At 45.3% G+C, this 15,654-nt stretch overlaps 1 protein-coding gene across 1 annotated transcript in view; it reads left to right on the top strand.

The window, feature by feature from the left end:
• The first annotated feature begins 11,833 nt into the window (after positions 1-11,833).
• The window catches only part of DIPK1C (divergent protein kinase domain 1C), a 95,728-nt gene continuing 91,907 nt past the window's right edge, over positions 11,834-15,654 (top strand). Inside the window, exon 1 of the mRNA XM_029587151.1 lies at positions 11,834-12,010. Within this exon, the coding sequence (XP_029443011.1) occupies positions 11,834-12,010 (177 nt within the window). The remainder of the gene's footprint in view (positions 12,011-15,654) is intronic.

Consider the following 15,654-nt stretch of genomic DNA (forward strand, 5'->3'; position numbering starts at 1 on the left):
CCTTGTAAGTCATTCGATGAAGACCCTCCACCTTTTTGGTCGCCCTTCTCTGGACCGCTTCCATCCTGTCTCTGTCTCTTCGGAGATACGGTCTTCAGAACGGAGCACAGTACTCCAGGTGAGACCTCACCAAGGACCTGTACAAGGGGATAATAACTTCCCTTTTCTTGCTCGATATTCCTCTCTCTATGCAGCCCAGCATCCTTCTGGCTTTAGCTATCACCTTGTCACATTGTTTCACCGACTTCAGATCGTTAGACACTATCACCCCAAGGTCTCTCTCCTGCCCCGTGCACACCAGCCCTCCCCCCCCATCGAATACTGTTCTTTCGGATTTCCACATCCCATATGCATGACTCTGCACTTCTTGGCATTGAATCTCAGCTGCCATATCTTCGACCACTCTTCCAGCTTCCTTAAATCCCATCTCATTCTCTCCAATCCTTCTGGCGTGTCCACTCTGTTGCAGATCTTAGTGTCATCTGCAAAAAGACAAACCTTACCTTCTATCCCGTCCGCAATGTCGCTCACAAAGGAATTGAACAGGACCGGTCCCAGCACCGATCCTTGTGGCACTCCACTTAACACTGCTCTCTCTTCAGAGTAAGTTCCATTTACAGTCACACATTGTCTTCTGTCCGTCAACCAGTTTTCAATCCAGGCCACCATCTTGGCACTCACTCCTAAACCTCTCATTTTATTCACCAGCCTCCTGTACGGGACCGTATCAAAAGCTTTGCTAAAATCCAAGTAGATGACATCGAGCGCTCTTCCTTGATCCAATTCCTTAGTCACCCAATCAAAAAAGTCGATCAGATTTGTCTGACAGGACCTTCCCTTGGTGAAACCATGCTGCCTCTGGTCCATCAATTCTGCTGCTTGTAGATAGTTCACAATTCTTTCCTTCAGCAGTGACTCCAATATCTTTCCCACCAGCCTGTAGTTTCCAGCCTCTTGTCTGCTCCCGCTCTTGTGAAGTGGGACCACCGTCGCTCTTCTCCAATCACTCGGCACCACTCCCGTTTTGAGGGAGCTATTGAACAGGTCACACAGCGGAGCTGCCAGCACATCTCTGAGCTCCCTCAGTATCCTGGAATGAACCTCATCAGGCCCCATGGCTTTGTCCATCTTCAGTTTTCCTAGCTCTTCCCATACATTCTCTTCCATAAACAGAGTTTCATCCATTCCGCTTCCCTCCAGTTTCTTGTTGACTAGGCCTTCTCCGGGGCATTCCACTGTTTACCTTATTCCACTGAGAAAACTGACCATTTAATCCTACTCTCTGTTTCCAGTCTTTTAACCAACTTGCAATCCACAAAAGGACATCACCTCCTATCCCGTGACTTTTTAGTTTTCTTAGAAGCCTCTCATGTGGAACTTTGTCGAACACCTTCTGAAAATCCAAATACACCACATCTACCAGTTCACCTTTGTCTACATGTTATATTCACCCCTTCAAAAAAATGTAGGAGATTTGTGAGGCAAGACTTCTCTTGGGTAAATCCATACTGGCTGTGTCCCATCAAGTCATGTCTATCTAAATGTTTTGTGATTTTATTCTTTCCATGATTTTTCCCAGCACTGAAGTCAAGCTCACTGGTCTATAGTTTCTCGGATCACCCCTTGATCCCTTTTTAAATAAAGGGGTTATATTGACCATCTTCTAGTCTTCAGGTACATCAGATGATTTTAATGATAGGTTACACATTTTTACTAATAGGTCTGAAATTTCATTTTTTTTGGTTCTTTCAGAACCCTGGAGTGTATACCATCTAGTCCAGGTGATTTACTACTCTTCAGTTTGTCAATCAGGCCTACCACATCTTCCAGGCTCACCGTGAGTTGGTTCAGTTGATCTGAATCATCACCCATGAAAACCTTCTCCAGAAAGCATATCTCTCCAATATCCTCTTCAGTGAACACTGAAGCAAAGAAATTGTTTAATCTTTCCACGATGGCCTTATCTGCTTTAAGTGCCCCTTTAACCACCTGATCATCCAACGGTCCAACTGACTCCTTTGCAGGCTTTCTGCTTTGGACATATTTTTAAAAGTTTTTATTGTGAGTTTTTGCCTCTATGGCCAACTTCTTCAAATTTTCTCTTAGCGTGTCTTATGAAATGTCTTACATTTAACTTAACAATGCTTATGTTTTATCCTATTTTCTTCTGATGGATCCTTCTTCCAATTTTTGAATGAAGATCTTTTGGCTAAAAAAGCCACTTTCACCTCACCTTTTAACCATTCTGGTAATTGTTTTGCCTTCCTTCCACCTTTCATGGAAAACATCTGGTCTGTGCTTTTAGGATGGTATTTTTTTAAACAAAATTCACGCCTGTTGCACACTTTTTACCTTTGTAGCTGCACCTTTCAGTTTTTTCCTAACTATTTTTCTCATTTTATCAAAGTTTCCCTTTTGATAGTTTAGCATTAGAGCTGTGGATTTACATACTATCCCCCTGCCAGTCACTAATTCAAATTTGTTCATATTATGATCACTGTTGCCAAGCAGTCCCACCACCATTACCTCTCTCACCAAACCCTGCGCTCCACTGAGAATTAGATCTAAAATTGCTCCCTCTCTCGTCGACTCTGGAACCAATTGATCCATAAAACTGTCTTTTATTCCATCCAGGAAATTTATCTCTCTAGCATGCCCTGATGTTTTGCTTACCCAGTCAATATTGGGGTAATTGAAATCTCCCATTATTACTGCACTAACAGTTTGGTTAGCTTCCCTAACTTCTCTTAGCATTTCACTGTCTTCCTCACCATTTTGGCCAGCTGGATGGTAGTATACTCTATCACTATTCTCTTCCCCAACACACAAGGGATTTCTACCCATAAAAATTTGATTATACATTTAGTCTCATGCAGAATCTTTATCCTGTTGGACTCTATGCCATCCTGGACATAAAGCACCACCCCACCACCAAGATGCTCCTCTCTGTCATTGCAATATAATTTGTACCCCAGTATAGCACTATCCCATTGGTTATCCTCTTTCCACCATGTCTCAGAGATGCCAATTAAAGGGTAGATTTTTTAAAATATGCACGCACCTCCATGTGCACACGGTACCTGGCGCGCAGACATGGACATGTGATTTTATAACATGTGCGCACATGTTATAAAGTCGGCAGGCCTTACACAAAGGGGGGTACATTTTAGCTACTTTTGCATGGCGACACATCGCTGCTTTCCCCAGTTTCCTCCCAGTCTGCTCCATTTAAGGAGTGGACAGGGAGGGAACTTCCCTACCCCCTACCCTACACTCCCTTCCCTTTTTAAAAGGGGAGGAGTCTGGGGTGGGCTGGCTTCACAAAGCCATAACACTGAAAATAACTACACCTTTTTCAATTGTGTTAAGCTGTGTGATTTGTTTTGCAAATTCTGTTGAGAGAGAGAGAACCTCTGGAGGTGGCATTATAGTAAGCAGCTATTTATGCTGCTGTAGGAGGCCCACCTAGTAACTCGAGGTGAGGTTTAGGTAGGGACCACTTTTACATGCAGAGTGAGACGTACAAACAGAATAGTACACTCTTGTGAAGATTTGATGTCCTTCGGAGTGAGGAAATTCACATAAAGATGAGATTTGTACAATGTTCTCTCAACCTAGCTTGATGTTACCCAGGTAGAGAGTCCATCAAGCTAGGGTGAGAGAACATTGTACATTTTAATTATATCATTTGTATTTATTGTATTTGATATTGTTGTAATCCTCTTTGAACCAAAACGTTTTGGTAATGGCACGGAATAGAAATTATTGTATATAAAATAAATAAATAATCCTCTGAATAGCCTGCAGAAAGAGGTCATTGCCTATGTCTGACAAGTGTATCCCATCCTGCACATACAGACCTGTACAGTGAACATCTACTCATTTGTGCTGCAGGTGGAATCCACCAATCTACTGTAGTCACTTCACAACCTGCCAGTTCAATTTGTTGTGATATCGCTCCCACCATCCGCTATTGAACATTCACCAATGAGGAATGATTTCCAAACAACAGAGTTTATTGTTCAGCCACATTGCTGCTATTTGGCTCAGGTCATCTCTAATAGTGTTCAGCAAATTCAAACCTGGTCGTTCCCCAAATCATTACCTCCTAGGTGTATTTTGTGAAGGTCCAGCGAGGGGGATCCTGCTTGCCTGGATCAAAGGAAAGGACATAGCTGAAGCCATTGCATGTCCCCTTGACCCAGCCACTTGATGGACCACACTTTGTTTGATAGCCCCAGGTCCAGGCAGTACCTCCCCAAAGCCGCTCTTCTATGCGCATGCACGATGAACAAGTGGCCGATAAGCTATGTGGAGCAACACTGAATAGCAGCTGGAAGTGAGCAAAGAGGTTAGGATTCATTATAGCTAGGATTACACAAGTGCAGGTGAACCATCATCATGTCAAATGTGTGACATATAGGCCCTGGATGCCATTTTCACAAGCATTGTAATGATGTTATTGGGAGACAGGCTGTGGCCGCACATGGTGCTGCTCTGATGCAAAAAGAGCATGTGCCAAAACCCTTACTCTGCAACCCTACCACTGTCAAGGCCTTTCTGAAGACAGCTGTAAATTGGTACCAACTTAAGGGGGATCTATCATCATGTACCAGCAGTGGGCAGTCTTCTTTTGGGTGTATTGACATGCAAGCCATCATGGCATTAACTGGGCATGTTACTAAACTCAGGACTGCCATCAAAGTGATGACCTGACCTCATGCTGATTGATCTGTTTTTGACTGCCTCAGTTGCAACACCATCTTGTCTCCTTAGATGGTGAAATCTGACTAGTGCAAGCCCCTCACTTCCAAGGCCCTGCGAGAGCAGCATAAACTCATTCACGGGCAGTGCTCCAAAGAATGCTAAGTTGAAAGCCACTCGAAACAGCATGGCCTTAACCCTATCGAAGGCCATGCTGGGAAAGATGTCCCATAGTATTAGCAGCAGCTCATGCATCAGCGGTCGCCACTTGCATGACCTTTTTTTTTTTTTTTATAGCAAAATGTATTTCCAAGAAACCATATTTGAGCTTCATGAAAAATAACATCCCTGCTAAGTGAGAGCAGACCATGTTCCTGGATAGGCCTTGCTTTTTTGAATGCACTATATAGCTAGTCAGCAGGTCCTCCAGAACCTGCTGGCCTGTCCAGCCATGGTCGCCAAGAAACTCACCACCTTTTTGATGTTCTGGATGTAGACCTTCCACCTGGATGGAGTGAGTGATCTTCTGAAGGACCATAGCTGCACCAGTGCCTCCTGTCCAAACTTGTCTACTTGCAGAGTCAGTCTCCTGAACACCGACCACTTGCAATTAGAGAGAGAGAGTCCTCAATCTTATTATGCATTCCAGGAACGTTTTTCTCGTACCGTAATATTTCTGCACAGACAACATAGTACAAACTCCCTCAGCAACTCTGACACCAAGAGGCACTCGGACTTTTGCTTATTGATAGACTGCACTACAGCCATGTTGTCGCACTAAAGTATCACATGTCTGTGGATCAAGGACTCTTTCCATATGTGCAAGGAGACTACAATGGGGAAGAGCTCAAGAAATGTAATGTTCTTGGTTAACCGCTTGCGCTTCCACTCCTTTGGCCGTTGGGACGCACACCATGACCCATTAAAGTTAACGCCAAATTGAATGTCTCTTGAAGCATCAAAGTGCAGCTGGAGATCATTACTGTTAACTGGTCTAAGAAGCCATGCTGAGCCTCCATTAAAGTCTTTGAGGAACTTTTGCCAAATAGCTAAGTCTTCTTTGAGGGGCTTGCTAATACGCAAGCAGTGGTGATTATGAACCAGCCCAGCTGTGGCCCTAATTAATTGGTGCAAGAAAATACAGCCCATTGGGATGACCTGCATGGCAAAGGCTAGGTTTCCTATCAAGGACCTCATGTGCCTCAGTATGACTTTCCTACTACATTCTGTAACCCACTAAATTTGACAGCTTCAGCAGTTTGTCCTGAGGAAATCTGGACTCCATATGTATGGAATCTAACTCTATCCCAAGGAATGTGAGGATGCACATTGGACTTTGTGATTTGTTATCTGCTAACAGGATGCCAAATATCCGTGCTAATTCTCAGAAAGTGTCAAAAAGCCTAGCACCCCCGGATGTATCTCTTTTCCTGACAAATAAAACATCATCAAAATAATGTATCATGGACCTCAAATTGGCAACGTCACCCGTGGCCCAGTGCAGGAAAGAGATGAATATCTGAAAGAATATGCAAGATTGAGCAACCGATTGGCAGACCTTGTCGTAGTAATATGCCACTTTGAAGTGAAACCCCAGCAGCAAAAAGCTGCTTGGGTGCACCTGTTACAACCAAAAAGCTGACTCTATATCAGCTTTGGCCACGAGCGTCCCATTCCCACAAACCCTGAGCAGCTCCATTGCACTGACAAAGGAGGCATATTGTACTGAGCAGTATTCTGCAGGGATATAGTTATTGACAGAAGACCCTTCAGGGAATGACAGGCTATGTATAAGACTGTATTTGCCAACCTTCTTTTTGGGTACCATGGCCAAAGGGGACAAGACCAGTAGATTAAGGGGAGGCTCCACAAATGGGCTGGCAATTTGACAAAGCGACGTCCCCCATCTGCCGGAGTCCCATATGTGGAATCACAAAACCATTGCGGCAACTGCTCAGAATTGCTTCTGCAGCCTCCTTGTTAGAGTATCATTCTCAACCATGGAAGCATCTTCTGCCAGCGCCCCAGGGTAGGGGAAATGGTGAGGACCTCTCTTACTTGCCATGCTTTCGAGTTAATTTACTTGGCTGAGGAACCGCAAACTTGTTGCATACATGTTTGTATTTATAGTCAGTTGCTGAACATGCACCTCGATTAAACCTCCAGCAAACATCACTGAGGATCTGGGGCCACTTTGATTGCTCTCTGTGCCTGAAATTTCCTTCTGTACCCTTGCATGCTCCGAAAGGACTGAGGATTTGTCCTGAAGTCAAAAGCTCTGGCCGCCATCTTTGTCAGCCACAGGTCAACATCATGAGTGCCCCATGATGTGAAACTCTTGCTTGCCATCTTCTGAAAGGTCTCATCATAGTTGAGCCACACAAACCTGCTGTATTCTCTAAATGCACCCAAGGTGCAGTCCATATAACTGAATAGGGGTTGGACTGTAGAGGGGTCCATGAAGACAATCTTAGAGACCATTTGTGTGAAGGATCACACCCAATTGACTATTTCTCACTGTGGAGGCATTCAACTCCCGCCTTTTCTTCCTCCAAATCTATCCTCACTTCCTATGTCCCTCCAGTATTCTAAAGATATCAATATAGTGGCAGTGCCTAATGCGATGTTGCACGGACCTAGGCACAGATTCCCACAGTTCATGCTCTACTCCAGCCATCCTGACAGACTCCTGTCATGGTTGCCAGGTCTGACATGTCTGCCATCGAGGAGGCCCACAAAGAGCCTGAGAAGGAGGATGAAGAAAGGGATGACCTACTGGAGTAGGAAGAAGAGGATCGTCTGAGTTCCACCCTCTTGGGCTTGTTTCTGACTACGGTTCTGCTGCCCCCTTGACTAGCCACCAAAGAAGTAGACTCACCCTGTTCCGCAACTGGCATAGGTGCTGCTGATGGGCTGTATGTGCTTCCCTGGTGTCGTGCTTTGTCGATGATACTGGAATCTGCTTATTGTCGCTTGCATCATTCAGTCGGATGAACATAGCTTGCGTCGGGTTTGCCTCTAATGGTCGGCACTGCTGGGGCAGTGCGCACCTCTGTGATTGCTGACACTGTCTGGATGGTGCACTATGCACCTCCTCAGGTGTGGATCTGTGATAATGCTGGTAACTGCTGTGACGCTGTGGGGAGTCGCAGGGGGAGTAAGCGCCATGCACTATGCGATTCCTGCTACTCCGATCTGGAAAAAAACCTTTGCGACAGTATCTTGGCGAGTGATGTCTTCCAGGCAAGTAGAACAGGTCCTTATGATATGGGGACCCAGTGTCAAGACTATAGTGTGATCTTGTTATGTGCCTATTGCCATAATAATTGGCGTGAAAATAGTCCCCGTAATTATGTCTCAAGTGATGCTGATAATGAGGGCTAGGGTTTCTCCTTGCTCCTTCAGAGGGGACCGAGATGTTACCCATGAAAGCAATCTAAATCATGGGCTATCCCTTGCTCTGTGTGGTCTCTATGCATTCGGCTCTTGCAGAACTATCGGGACTAGACATGTCTGGTCGGGCCTAGCCAAGGCACCCTTTTGTGGAGCTTCTCTGCTGTTGTCAGGCAGCAATACTCCATCGCTAGTAGAAACTCCCTTTTCACGTGTGGCATTTACCCTGCATAAGAGGCCACCAACCTGTCATGGAAGGCATGTGCCCTGTCACCAGGGGCATCTGCCCTGTCACCGGAAGAATCTATCCTGTCACGAGGGGCATCCACCCTCTAATGGGAGACATCTGCCCCTTTGTGAGGGGAATCTGTCCAGGAGCAGCTCTAGGCAATCAGCTGCTTGAGGCGAGGGATGAGATGGTGCCCGCCCCGCCTCCCCCTCTCCCTTTTCCACACACACCTATATATGCATACACATATAAACACTCATTCACTTCTCTCCCTCTTCCATACACATATGATGCGCACACACACACACACACCCTCTCATATATACACGCATACACCCCCACCCTCTCATATATACATATACACACCCCCACCAGCCTCATACACACCCCCAGTCCACCACCCTCTCATACACACACACACATCACCCACTCATATATACACACACACACCCTCACCTACACACACACCCTCAGCCACCCTCCCATACATACACGCAACCTTACCCACCCACCCTCTCATATACACACTCACATACACTCCCACACACACATATACACACCCACCCATACATACACACACCCTCATCCACCCTTTCATATATATGCACACACTCACCCTCTCATGCATACATGCACTCACTCATACAGACACACACCCTCTCATACACACACCCTTACTCATCCACCCTCCCTTTCATATACACACCCCTTTCATACATACACAAACCCACTCATAAACACACTCACCCCACCCTCCCTCTCATACAGACACTCCCACCCTTTCATATGCATACACACACCCTCTCATACACACTCATAAGCTGCATCCCTGCCACACACACATATACAAATTGTACATTTTTTTGCTCTTCAGCCACCGCTGGCTTGGGATCCACCGGTGGCCTGCAGCTCTTTTTTTATTTCTTCGCCACCTCCAGCCTGCATTGCAGCCTCCTTTCTCATTCTTTGGCTGCTGCAGGCTTGGGCTCCGGCAGCAGCCCGTGGTCTCTTTTTTGGTCACCACCGATGACCTGCGGCTTCTTTTTTCTTTCTCCGCCACCGCCAGCCTGGGTTCTGGCGGTGGCATGCAACCTCCTTCTTGTTCGTTGGCTGCCACTGGCTCCAGCAGTGGCCTTTCTTTTTTTTTTTTTCCTGCTGCCTTCGGTCTGGATCCAGCAGCGGTCTCCTTTCCCTTTCTTTGGCCGCCACCAGCCTGGACTCCGGAGGCAGCTTGTGGTCTCTCTCTTCTCTTTGTCTCCATGCTGCCAGCACTGCAGGTTTTCCTGCCTGCAAAGTTGTTTGTCTGAATGAAGGGTGAGGCGGCTGTGGCAGGAAGGTATCAGGGGGCAATTTTGCCCCCTCAATATCGTGCCGCCTGCAGCGGCCGCCTCACCCTGCATCATTATAGAACCGCCCCTGGATCTGCCCATCAAATGAGCATCTACATTGTTGCGGGATGCCTCTACCTTGTCACTGGGGGCATTTGTCCCTTCATGAGAGGTATTGAACCCGTCCTGGGGAGCATAAGGTAGGGGTTGACTACTGCTGCACCTGAGGTACTTTTCTTCCTTGGCTCCTGTGGACTTTATTCCGTGAAGCCAATTGTTTATGCCCAGGTGGCCGAGCTACCTGTTTCTGAGCCCCACTTGATTATTTGCATACTGCCTTTGCTCCCCGTGGGGGCACAGATGCCACACCTCTCCCCCGTCAGCTTCCGACTCCCTGTTGGTCAGAACAGCCAGCAGGTGGATGATCCCTAGGATTGGAAGCTGCATGTTCCATCCCAATGGGAACCGTAGATTCCGGGCTGCTAGGGATCCCGGTGCTGGGGTCTGCCAAGTCGCAGCTGAAGGGTTCAAGTGACGGAGCTCAGTGCAAACGCTGGCACCACCACTGGCTAACAAATTGTCCTTGACCCTTTGACCTGCCTCTGCTGCAGCCTTGGATCAAATAATCTAACTTTTATTTATTTTTTTGGGAGCAAGTCTTTTTCGAAGGTGGTGCAAGAAACAGGAAACCTGATGTAGACCAAGTCTACCTTCTCTATAACTCTATATAGCCTCTATGTATATAATAACATTTTTTTTAAATAAAAAGTTTTGATTAGGAGAGATTCAACCTCACAGCCTATGGATTATCTATTACAGCCCTTCGTTCCCCTTGGTCGCTACCCAATGACAAATGGCAGCTCAGTTCCTTCCCTGAAGCCACTCCTGTTAACCAGCTGAACCCACCTTTCTGGTTTATATATATATATAGGTTGGGAGCAGCGATTGTTCTAAATGCCCACCGGATTACTGCTGTGCCATGATGCCAATCAAGGAAGAAGGAAGCCACTGGTCAGCAGAGGGAGTCACCGCCAAGGAGGAAGAGGAAGTGCTGTGGAGCTCAGAAGGATTTTAAATTTCATGCCGGGCTCCCTCTTCTCCCACATCATGACATGCCCTCCCTCTTCCCCCCCCCCCCCCTCGGCCAACGGCATGGTCTGGCACCAGGTCATGTAGACATGACCTTATCGTGCCCAAGGCTGGACCAATTGATAGAGGCCGTATCACTGCCTTGCCCTCCTACCCTGATGCCACCACCATGTCACCACCGCTGTCCAGGTAAGACAGTATGGGAGAGTGGGATGGGGGCGGCCACCCTGGGGGGAGGTGCCCATTAATGTTACAGTACCTTAATGGGAAGGTAACTTGAGATCTCTGAATATTTGTCCCTCTGTTATCCTCATATTGGGCATAGGCAATGAATACTTACCTATACTAAAAGGTTTCCTTCCCAACAAGCATAGGACCTGATTCATCAAGGTCTTGTCCCATAGACACAGAATGGGAGAAAAGCTTTAGTGAATCAAGCCCATAATTTGTATATAATTTCCAGATAGCCATGGTGTTGCTGTTACCACATTTTCCCCCAATTTTTCCCCAATTCTGTCAAAGCTCCCAAAATAAAAAAAAATGCCATAAATTTTACCATGCATTCAGGATTTTGTCATAATTTCCTAGAAGAACTTCATTGAAAGAGTAGCGGCTATAAATGCTGAGTCTTCAAATGTTTTCAGTCCTGACAAAGAATCACCAGGCCAGCTCTAAGGATTCAAAGCCCTCTTTATTGTGCGTGTGAATTTACAAGAAAGAAAAAAATAAAGGAAAGAAAAAGGATCGCTGCCTTGTAAGTAGGGGGCTGGTTGACACAGGAGACAGCAGACAAAAGAAGGCGGAACTCCTGTACGTGGCTTAAATTCTCAAAAAGCTCTCTCGGTCTTCTTGCAAGCCCGAGAGAGAAAAGTGTGGTGAGAAAGCATCCTGAGAGCGAAGCGCTGGGACTCTGGGAAGTGAATTCACAGGAGTGAAGGCTGCGCGCAGGAGAGATGCTGTGCAAAGAGGGGACCTGTGTGCCGAGCTGCTTATTTCAGGCCGAGACATGCGTCCGGGCAGGAGGGACATGGTGCTGATCGGACCTTAGCGCCAAAGATTCGCCGACCCCGAAGCTCGGGCAGCCTTGACCATGGGCGTCTCTCTTCTCACGAGGCTGAGGTTAAGGGTCTGCAGGAGAGCCGCCCTCTTCTTTCTGCTCCTCTGGGTCGCCTGCTGGATTTTCGTGAGCACCTTTCTGTTGGTTCACAGGCACGTCTTCTCCGAGCACTGCACTGATGAGCGAAGCAGGAGGATTCTAGCCAGGCTGGTATGTGGAACAGCACTTTATTTTGTTGTTGTCACTGAAGCAATAAAAGAAATAGCAAAGGAATAAGCGGACAAAACTGAAACAGAGCCGTACAGTTCTGTTCTCATTCTTCTCTGGAATCCGTCCCTTTCCCTTTTTCTGCATTAGCAATGGCTGTTCTGCATGTGTCGCCCTCTAATTACAAGTTAACTATTAGCTTTTGTTGTTGTTTAAAGCTGAAACATTTACTGATTTTATATTTCAGATCCTTTCATTTTTTTTAAACTGAAGCATGATAATACTTTGTATCTGGGGTGGACGGTTGACCAGACACAGGGAATTTCCTGTTCCCCCAATAGGGAACAATTAATCCAATTCACAATCCAACCCCACAATAATAAAACGTAAGAGCAAAAGCTTGTGATTTTTTTTTTTAATGAAAGAAAACTGTGAAGTTAGTCCAATAACTTTGGTTTTCGTTGTGACATTTTTACCTTGGAATTGCTTTTCCCAGTTTGAATGTGGGGTGCAGATAGAGGCAGCCCCTGCCTGAGATAAGCACTTCGTACACGGTGGCTCTCAGGACATGAGTTCCTCTTGACAGCCAATGACACTGCCTGCTCCTGAGGTGTGAGAATGGATGAATATGAATAATGAGTCACTGCAGCTTCACTGGCTCTCTGTGTGTTAGAGCGGGTTGCTAGAGTGCAAAACTCCTGAACAAGGGAGACAAACTGCTTTACAGCAGTGCAATATGACCTGATGAAAGCATTCTAATTCTTTTTAGGCAGTCAAAAGGACATAAGAAGTTGCCATACTGGGTCAAACCGAGGGTCCATCTAGCCCAGCATCCTGTCTCCAACAGTGGCCAATCCAGGTTACAAATACCTGGCAAGGTCCCAAACACTAATGAGATCCCATAATACTGATGCCAGTAGTAGCAATGGCTATTCTCTAAGTCAAATTGATTAATACCAGTTTATGGACTTCTCCTCCAGGAACTTATCCACCCCTTTTTTAAACACAGCTACACTAACTGCCCTAACCACATCCTCCATTCCAGAGCATAACTGTGCCTTGAGTGAAAAAGAATGTTCTACAATTTGTTTTAAATGTGCTATTTACTAACTTCATGGACTGCCCCCTAGCCCTTCTATTATCTGAAACAGTAAAAAACCAATTCACATTTACCCATTCTAGTCCTCTCATGATTTTATAGACCTCTATCATATCCCCCCTCTCAGCTGTCTCTTCTCCAAGCTGAACAGCACTAACCTCTTAAGTATTTCCTCATAGGGGAGCCATTGCCCTTCTCTGTACCTTCTCCAGTGCAACTATATCTTTTTTGAGATGCAGCGACCAGAATTGCACACAGTATTCATGGTGTGGTCTCATCATGAAGTTATACAAAGGCATTATGACATTCTCCATTTTATTCACCGTTCCCTTCCTAATAATTTGTAACATTCTGTTTGCTTTTTTGACTGCCGCAGCACACTGAGCTGAAGATTTGAATGTATTATCCACTATGACACCTCAATCTTTTTCCTGGGTGGTAGCTACTAATATGGAACCTATCATCATGTAACTACAGCATGAGTAATTTTCCCCTATATGCATCACCTTGCACTTGTTTACATTAAATTTCATCTGCCATTTGGACGCTCAATCTTCCAGTCTCACAAGATCCTCCTGCAATTTATCACAATCTGCATGTGATTTAACTATTCTGAATAATTTTGTGTCATCTGCAAATTTGATCAGCTCACTTGTCGTATGCTTTTCCAGATCATTTATATATATATTGAAAAGAACAGGTCCAAGTATAGATCCTTGAGGCACTCCACTGTTTACCTTTTCCCACTGAGAAAACTGACCATTTAATCCTACTCTCTGTTTTCTGTCTTTTAACCAGTTTGCAATATACAAAAGGACATCACCTCATATCCCATGACTTTTTAGCTTTCTTAGAAGCCTCTAATAAGGGACTTTGTCAAACATCTTATGAAAATCCACATACATGACATCTACCAATTCACTTTTATCCACATTTATTAATCCCTTCAAAAAATGTAGCAGATTTGTGAGGCAAGACTTCCCTTGGGTAAATCCATGCTGGCTGTGTCCCACTTCTATCTATATTGTCTGTGATTTTGTTCTTTAGAATAGTTTCCACTATTTTTCTCGGCACTGAAGTCAGGCTCACTGGTCTTTGGTTTCCCAGATCACCCCTGGAGCCCTTTTTAAATATCGTGGTTACACTGGCCACCCTCCAGGCTTCAGAAACACCACCCTTCACCATATTTGCCAGATACTTGTTAACGTCTGTTTAAATGATTCATTTAAACAACCTCTGTAACTAGTTAAACATCTAGTTCCATGACCCTCTTTTTTTTTCCACCCACTCCTCTATTCTATGGTGTTTTAATCAGGGCTGGATTCCCCGTTCGGCACAGTAGACACAGGTGCCCATGGGCACCTATGCTACATAGGATGAAGTGGATTAAAAGTATGTAGGTAATCATATTTAAAAAATTAAAAACATTTGATGGTGATATCAGATGGGAATCTGTGGGAAGTTCTGGGGATCTGAGCTATGACATCACATCTATCCAATCCTCTCCCCCCACCTCCTGCCAGCAGGAGAAGGACAGAAGGTGCTGAAGGTGCTGCACCTAGAGGAGCGCACGAGATGTAAATCAGGCCCTGTTTCTAATGTCTTTCTTTGTCACGTTGCTGTTTTAAAAGGGCACTTTCCAGGAAGAGAAGGAAGCTGTTAGAGCGTCTGGCAGTTCCTCTTCAAGCCCATGATGAGTAAATAAGACCACAGGGGCTTCGTGGAAGCAGGGGGGAAATCTCAGGTGTGTGAATAAAGTAATTCACCTTAAATGTAGTCAAAAATTGTTTTTTCAGAAAGAAATAATCAAGGTTTCAAATGGAAGGAGACCTCTGTTGTTTTTTTTCCCCCTTTGGCTTTCTCTGCAGGTCCCCCATTCACTGGCATGTTATGATTGGAAATGGGAATTCCAGGCATGCTTGGGGGGGAGGGGGGTAATCTTACTCTAGAGTTTCATTACATTTCTCAGAATGGGACTTTGAAATAATAGAAGTATGAACAACTAAGTGAGCCGTCCCTCAGCAATATAAATCTTAATTATTGGTGGAAGGTAAGGAAGGAAAGTGCTTGCATTGAAGGCTTGTGCTGCTCATCTATGGATTGCATGACCTCATGCTCTTTACAAGGTGGCTTCTGTTTTGCTTCACAGTTTATCAGTATTAGCATCCATTCAGATCGTTCTGGTCCCTAACACCGTTATAAATGTGTAAATGCTCTAAAGCAGCAACACAAGCTGTAATATTCGGAATACCATCTTACTTTTCCTTGACACTATTGCTGTCTCTTTGCTCTGGTTCTTAAGTCTCCTTCTCACTGACCTTCTGCATTTCAAATCTTGGCATTTTTATATTGCGTTGAGGTAAAAGGTGTGCACTTCCTATTTTGGGGCTATGAAAGCCCTCCTTCTTCAGCAGTTTGTGCAGGCTAGTGTCCTACTTTATATGTATTCATGAGATGTGTGCAGGAGGTTCTAACTCATAACAACCCATTTTCATCTATCTCAAACAGTAATACCTCCTCAGGGATAAAATAAAGCTCAGAGCAAAAA

The sequence above is a fragment of the Rhinatrema bivittatum genome, chromosome 2 (assembly GCF_901001135.1).
Source record: "Rhinatrema bivittatum chromosome 2, aRhiBiv1.1, whole genome shotgun sequence".
Taxonomy (NCBI): Eukaryota; Metazoa; Chordata; class Amphibia; order Gymnophiona; family Rhinatrematidae; genus Rhinatrema; species Rhinatrema bivittatum.